This window comes from Argentina silus (genome assembly GCF_951799395.1).
Source record: "Argentina silus genome assembly, chromosome: 10".
NCBI lineage: Eukaryota > Metazoa > Chordata > Actinopteri > Argentiniformes > Argentinidae > Argentina > Argentina silus.
Genome location: NC_139664.1, coordinates 22,133,521 through 22,141,366, shown reverse-complemented (window position 1 = coordinate 22,141,366; position 7,846 = coordinate 22,133,521). Strand labels below are relative to the sequence as shown.

At 43.7% G+C, this 7,846-nt stretch overlaps 1 protein-coding gene across 1 annotated transcript; it reads left to right on the top strand.

Moving 5' to 3' along the window:
• Positions 1-456: 456 nt before the first annotated feature.
• On the top strand, positions 457-2,058 carry ankrd34a (ankyrin repeat domain 34A; the record flags this gene model as incomplete). The annotated part of the gene is made up of 1 exon (XM_083678326.1): positions 457-2,058. One exon carries the CDS (start codon positions 457-459, stop codon positions 2,056-2,058), a length of 1,602 nt encoding a protein of 533 aa, XP_083534452.1.
• Between the last annotated feature and the right edge of the window lie 5,788 nt (positions 2,059-7,846).

The window sequence follows — 7,846 nt, the reverse complement described above, 5'->3', positions numbered from 1 at the left end:
AGCAAAATTATTTTAATTATAAATCATAAACCACAAAAGCTGTGCTCTCCCTCTTCGAGTGAAAGTGTATTATGGAACTGTAATGTGCAAAGTCCTGTTCAATCATTGCCGTAACCAGATCTTTAAATGCATTGAATGCCCCAAAACAGCATCCCAAACTTGACTCTTCATGAGTGGTCAACCCTGCTTTCCAACTTGTCTTTATTCAAAACCTTTACACAAGTCACCTTCCTTTAGACAGCACCTTCCCCCTTAGGAAAAAAAAGCTATCATTTTGTAAGCACTATGTAAAGACCTCTTACAGCACTATCATGTACTGTAGGTTCACTCAATATAACGTTGATGGTTTCTCTTTGTTTTTCTCCACAGGCTCTCTCCGGCTTCTCATTCAGAATGGTTGTGAATTGCTAAGATAACTAGCAGGACGCAGGTTGAAGCAAAGGAAGAGGAGGCACTATGGGAGATGGAGGCCCCCTGCACATAGAGGGGAATGCCCTCCTCAAAGCCGTCTTCCAGGGCAAGTTGCGACTGACCCGTTTGCTCCTGGAGGGGGGAGCATACATCAATGAGGGCAACGAGCGGGGAGAAACCCCCATCTCAGCCGCATGCATTGCTGGCTATGATGACCCCCAGACCCGCCAGAAGATGGTGCGTTACCTCCTGGAGAAAGGTGCTGATCCAAACATCCCGGACAAGTCCGGCCGGACTGCTCTGATGCACGCTTGCGCCGAGCAGGGAGGCAAGGAGGTGGTGTCCCTGCTCCTGGAGAATGGAGCCGACCCCAGCCTCAAAGACTATTCAGGCTCCTCTGCCCTGGTCCACGCCATCAACCGAGGCGACCGGGACACCCTGCAGGTCCTGCTGGATGCCTGCAAGGCCAAGGGCAAGGAGGTGATCATCATCACCACTGACACTTCCCCATTGGGTACCAAGAAGACTAAGCAGTACCTCAACTCCCCGCCCTCACCCAATGTGGTAGACAAACTGTCGCCTGTGGCATGTATGTCGCCCTCTGAGGTAGAGATCCGCACCTCCAACTCTCCAGCAGTGGAGAAGGCAGAGGAGGAGGAGAGTATCTTCAGCTTCGCGTTGACGTCGGCCTTGCCCCTGCCCTCTGCCCGACCACCAGGGGAGAAGAGGCCACCACCACGCAAGCTCCTGAAGAGGCTTAACTCAGAGCCTTGGGGGTTGGTGGCGCCTTCGGTGCTCACTGGGGTCCCCCAGGAACGGGTGGACAGTGACCTGCAGGAGGAAGGTGGGGGGAGGATCCTCACAGAGATTAATGGTCTGTCTATCTCGGGCCCCGGCAGGCCTCTCCTGTCACGCCGGCACAGCATCGAGACACACGACCCCTCCTCTCCCAAACTGATTGACCGCTCTTGCTCTGAGGACTGCGCCACTTTCTGCAGCTCCTCTTGGGCAGACAAAGTCCAGCAGCACCAGATCCTGTACCGCAGGAACACAGCACCAGAGTCCCAGGAAACTACTGCCGGAGGACCAGGGCTGGTGGCGGCACGCACACTGGCTCACCCGAAACTCACCCGGATGGAGCACTATGAGTCGGACACGCACCTGTGTCCTGAGTCCATCCCCGGGTCTCCCGATTCGGGGCGGGTGTCGGTGGAGCGGCGGAAGTACAATGCCTCGCCCCTCTCCCTGCTCACCAGCTCGTCCCGAGAGTCCCTGGAGAGCATCCCCAACTCGGTGTCTCCTATCAGTATGCGCAGGCGTCCCCCTGGCCTGCTGGAGCGCCGGGGCTCGGGCACCCTCCTTCTGGACCACATATCCCACACTAGGCCTGGCTTCCTGCCCCCGCTCAATGTCAACCCCCAGCGGCCCATCCCAGATATCCGAGCCAATGGCAAGCCTACATCTCCAGTCCACTCCGGTCCCAAAATCCTGGTTCCAGTGGCCCCTTCCTCGCCCAAGCGGGGCCCGGACTTCAAGATGAAGAAGAAACTGATGAGGAGACACTCTATGCAGACGGAACAGATGAAGCAACTATCTACCTTCCAGGAGATATTGGCGGAGAAAGTCTTAGAGTCCAATGGGGACTGAGACTTGTGAGGGCATGATGGAACGGAGTCTGAGTTGTAAACAGAGAGCAGGGTGAAACGGAGAGGGCATCGCAAGCGACTCAGCAAAAGCTTAAGGAGGTTGGAGACTTGCTGACAACCTGTACAATGTTTACTTCCTACGTCCCTTGAATCTGAATCAAGAGATGAGATTCTAGGCTCCGAGATTAGATTTACAGCAGATGTTTATTAATATACCATTTGCATTTGACAGAAATAGAAACACATTTCTGGCTTTTTAGATGTTTACACCTGCAGGATTTGCACCAATGTCATGCGTTTAGTGTGGCCCCTCTGAAATCAATGTATATAACACTTGAAAATCTATAGAACAACTATTAGCAGGATTCTCATATAGTCCTCATATTGAATGTGTGGTTTCCCAATAGCAGACCTTGAAGTTTTACACTCATATTGAATGTGTAGTGTTCCTGATTTAATATTGGTGTGTTAGTTGCTTTAAAACAACAACTCTGAAATGCTCTCATGTTGATGGGTATAGGAAGGGGGAAATGATGCTGCACTCCTTGAAATGTCTCCTTATTATTCCTCATGTTTTACCTGTAATTGTAATATACTCACTCTTAGTCTTCTTGCTTTAGATTTTTTTTCACAGGACCTCAATTTATGTATTGGTTAATTAATCTTTTTTTTTATTTTATTTACCCATTTATACATTTGTTTTAATATTCATTATATATTGGTTTATTTAATCGCTTAATGTACGGTCATCATCTGATAATTTTTAGATATTATCTAAAATAATCTGAGAAGATTCCTTTCTATCTCAAAATAATTACTCCACTGGCCAGTTTAGCTGTCTGTAAACGAGACTGGGAGATGTGTGCGATGTGCCTGCTGCCAATTTCCTCACCCTGTCTCTCATTCAAAAGGTGAGCGGAGAACGTGCACCAGTTTGTGTTTACCTCAGGTAAAAGCGCATACCTTCAGAAACTGTGGGAATATTGTATAAGAAGAAATAAAAACTATTGAACTTTGATTTTCTGTGTCTGTAAAACTCTAACTGTTAATTGCAAAAGCCAAATGTATTATATTTACTGACAAAATCAATGATCAATATTTTTTATTTATTCTTTTACAATTATATAATATCTCTCATCACCATCATCATAATGTCAATCTCCGCTAGGCCCCTTGCAATTTCTGAGGAGAAATAGTGACAGGCGCTCGTTATTATCCGGTCTTGCGCAGTCTGACTTGCGAAGCCCCGTCATTTTGACCATTTAAACCTCACTCCTGGTTGTCCGATAACGAGTGTCATCCGATTACGAGAAATCCTAATTAACAGATGTACAACAGTCGGCACACCCCTACTGAAAACCACAGTATGATCAATGCCATGCGTGGCTCTTTTATGAGTATGACACTGTAATGATGTCACTATTAATTTCAAAAGTAAATGTAAGTACAGTTTCTTTAATACAAAATAAATCCCATGGAAAACATGTTTGTTCATGTTTGAGTGGAGGAATACTCGAAGAGGGCTTTTAGAGGAGTTTATCCCAAATAAGTGCACATTTGGTGCTGCGCCTTTCCACGAGGAAAGAACTCCCGGCACATGCATTCTGTAAATAATGTAAAGATAAGACACACCTTTGTTTTATGGAATATGTCTATGTGCAATATAAGCTGTAATTCAATGTAACTGATTTTACTTGACAATGGTGGATGTGAGTTGTTGTTGTTGTTTTTTTACAAATTTGCAGAAAGCAATCTTAACGTATGCTGATTAGCCAAAAGGGAGAGCGTGATTCTCACTGTACCAACATTTGAAGTTTCAAACAGTTTAAGATTTTCAGTGTACAGTATCTGAGGAGGTTTGTGAGCAAAACATTCAGACATATTTACCAAGTTGAAAATGTGACCGCTTCTGTTTTACCTAGTTCTGTCTTTTGATTAAATAATCTGTTTAAGTGCTACAAGGTTGGCATTACTGACCACCTGTTGATTTAATTGTATGTAGGTTACTTGAAGTTTAAGAGAAACGCAAGGAAAAATAAATATTTTTGTATGCCTGTTAGGAAATAGAAAAGTAAATTATAATATGTAATATATTTTTCTTGTTTGAATTTGATTGTAATTTGATTGTGGAATAAATGTTGGTTTCCTGTTGATATGTGGCTCAAATGTAACACCTTGTAGTTTTATCGTAGGCCTGTTGATAGATACTTCCGCGGGTAAAGACAATTTATGCTTCATCCGGCACCTACGCTGGGTATTATGCAACAGAGGAGACTCTGGCAGCGTGCAGAGGCCAAATCAAGGACGGCACATCCTGTGACACAGTTTTCGACCGTTGTTTATTCATATTATATAGCTGTTTGATGCACTTCATTTATCCATTTATTTTGAAACATTGTAAAGGCCTATTTTCGTTTCTTTGGGGATGGTTTCTTTTGTTTGAGTTTGCTTTGAGTGCAATGCAACTCCTCAACTGGATTTATTCACTGGCCTGGATTATCATTATTACGGCTGCCCAAGAACATCTATGAGGTAGGCCAACACCAAAAAGTAGGCTATATGCTATTACAGTAATGAAGATGATGAGTCGGAACTTGTCCGCATAGAAACGGCCTGTTGAAACTTTTAAAATAGCCGCTACAATAGTTGAAAACTATCTTGATACGGGCAAGTATCAATTGAATTGAATGAAGACGGACTCGCGTTGGACTGACAATGTGATTTGGAGCGTTTCATTGACTGATTTATTGTGGACGCGTTGCATCGGAGATTGTTTTCATACGGAGGGATTGCCGTATGATGATACTGCAAGTTGTCGGATGCTCGAATTCTATCGTTGTGGAATATTTTGTTGATGAAATCCCCCAAACCTAGCCAGCAGCTACTGTCTGTGAGTAAACATTGTGAAATTACGAATGCATAGCCTAATCTGATGAGAATCTATGTCGCTGACATTGTTGATCTGTGCGCTTGTTGCGCTGGAGACTGTGGAGCGCAAATATTCTAGATTGTGAAGCGCATATTATTGACGGGCTGCACTGTCGCACTGGGGTTTTCACTGTAGGCTACCCTATCACTAAAATGTTGCAAATATGTTGCAAGTTGGAAGCTTGCTGGACGGAGCAGCCAAGAATGAAAACGAAAATGTAACAGTCGTACAACATACAGTTGTGGTCAGAAGTTTACATACACTTGTAAAGAACATGTATGTCATGGCAGTCTTGATTCTGTGATGGATTGATTGGAGCACATACTTCTTTGTCACAAAAAACATTCATGAAGTTTGGTTCTTTTATGAATTTATTATGGGTCTTCTGAAAATGTGACAAAATCTGCTGGGTCAAAAATATACATACAGCAATGGTAATATTTGGTTAAATGTCCCTTGGCCATTTTCACCTCAATTAGACGCTTTTGGTAGCCATCCACAAGCTTCTGGTTGAATCTTTGACCACTCCTCTTGACAGAATCGGTGCAGTTAAACTAAATTCGTTGGCTTTCTGACACAGACTTGTTTCTTCAGCACACTCCACATGTTCTCGATGGGGTTTAAGTCAGGACTTTGTGAAGGCCATTCTAAGACCTTCATTCTAGCCTGATTTAGCCATTCCTTTCCCACGTTTGATGTGTGTTTGGGTCTGTGTCTGTAGCTGCTTTGAAATGGCTCCAAGTTACTTTCCTGACTTGTTCAAGTCAATGATGCGCTTTTTCAGATCCGTGCTGAGCTCCTTAGACTTTCCCATTGTAGCGTTTTTGGCTGAGTGTAATGAGTGTATCAAACGAGCCCTATTTAAATGGACTGAAATAAGTCACCAGCTGTAGTCAATCATAATCACGTTAAGAGGCCATGCCACAAAGCAAATTTGATTGACACAACTTTCTACATCACCAAAATTGATAATTCAAGGTGCTGTATGTATATTTTTGACCCAGTAGATTTTGTTACATTTTCAGAAGACCCATACTAAATTCATAAAAGAACCAAACTTCATGAATGTTTTTTGTGACAAAGAAGTATGTGTTCCAATCAATCCATCACAGAAAAATAAGAGTTGTAGAAATTATTGGAAACTCAAGACTGCCATGACATACTTGTTCTTTACAAGTGTATGTAAACGTCTGACCACAACTGTAAATTGATTGGCTCTCGTAGAGGGAAATTGAGCGTATTGACCAGGCGAGTATTTATACCAGGCAATAAATACGCTGGTTGATACTGATGACAATCTCACTGTCGATCAATTCAGAGCTGCACTTGATATTTTGATGAGTTTGCATGAATCAGTGCAAGCAATGTTTGATGACGAAAAGGAGGGTGATGATCTAGACTCAAAGTCAGACGTTTCAACGCATTTATTGCTAAGATGGAAGCGCTTCTTGTATCAGCCAGCTCTGATGAAAATGAAATCCGACGTCATGATGATCTGCCTGTATGGCTAGCACTAAGAGTTTCAAAATCTGATTCTGCTCTGCTTTTGAAAGCTGAATCTGAGCACACTGCTCCGGTTGCGCAAGCTACAGTCTTGGAGGAGAAACGCAAATTGGAGGAGCAACAACAATTGGACATGGAGTGTGCAAAAAGACTTGCAGATTTGAAAGCAAGAAAGAAAAAAAATTAATTGGTATTGCAATGTCTACTGCCAAAATAAAGGTCATTGAGGAAATTGAGGGTTCATCTCCACAGCGAACTGCAATAACCCCTATTGATAATATGAATGCATATTATGACCAAAGGCAAAGCAGAGCTCCTAGAACTCTCCTAGAACTCCTTTAACTTTGGGGCTGCTTGGAGGAGACCACCTCCAAGACCGCCTACTTTGCTGTTTGAATGCTCTGACCAGCCAGTCAACAATACGAGTCAGCCAGTCACCAACACTCTCCAGCCAGCAAACAACATTGATCAAATTGATATTACTGATCAGAATGCACTGACCAGTGTGTGTGAGAAGGCAAAACGAAATGCCTGAGCTTCTTGTGCACCACCAAAGACTGTCCTGACTACCAACTAGAGAAATCCCTGTGTTTGGAGGAGATCCGTTGTAGGATCAGTCTTTCATCACTGCTTTCGAACATAGTATTGAATCCAACATACCCAGCAGTAGGGACAGGCTATATTATCTGGAGCAATTCACTATGAGCGCGGCTTTGGAATTATTCAAAACAGCGCCCGCTCTAACACGATCAAAGAGAATACGCGGTAGAGGTCCACTGTTTGAGGCGAAAAAAGACAAAGTTCCCAGAGGAATAAAAACGAAATAAAAATGAAATATCCCAGTATTCCTAACAAAACAAAGTACCCAAAACCATTTCAATGGAAACGATCGGACTTTACCTTGGAACGTAGCTGAAGCATAAGCGCGGCTTTGGAATTATTCAAAACAGCGCCCGCTCTAACACGATCAAAGAGAATACGCGGGAGAGGTCCACTGTTTGAGGCGAAAATAGACAGGGTTCCCAGAGGAAAAATGAATAAAAATGAGTTCCTCACAAAACAAGGAACCCAAAACCATTTCAATGGAATCATCGGACTTTACCTTGGAACGTAGCGGACGCATGAGCGCGGCTTTGGAATTATTCAAAACAGCGCCCGCTCTAACACGATCAAAGAGAATACGCGGGAGAGGTCCACTGTTTGAGGCGAAAAAAGACAGGGTTCCTAGCGGAAAAATGAATAAAAATGAGTTCCTCACAAAACAAGGAACCCAAAACCATTTCAATGGGAACGATCGGACTTTAACTTGGAACGTAACGGACGTATGAGCGCGGCTTTGGAATTATTCAAAACAGCA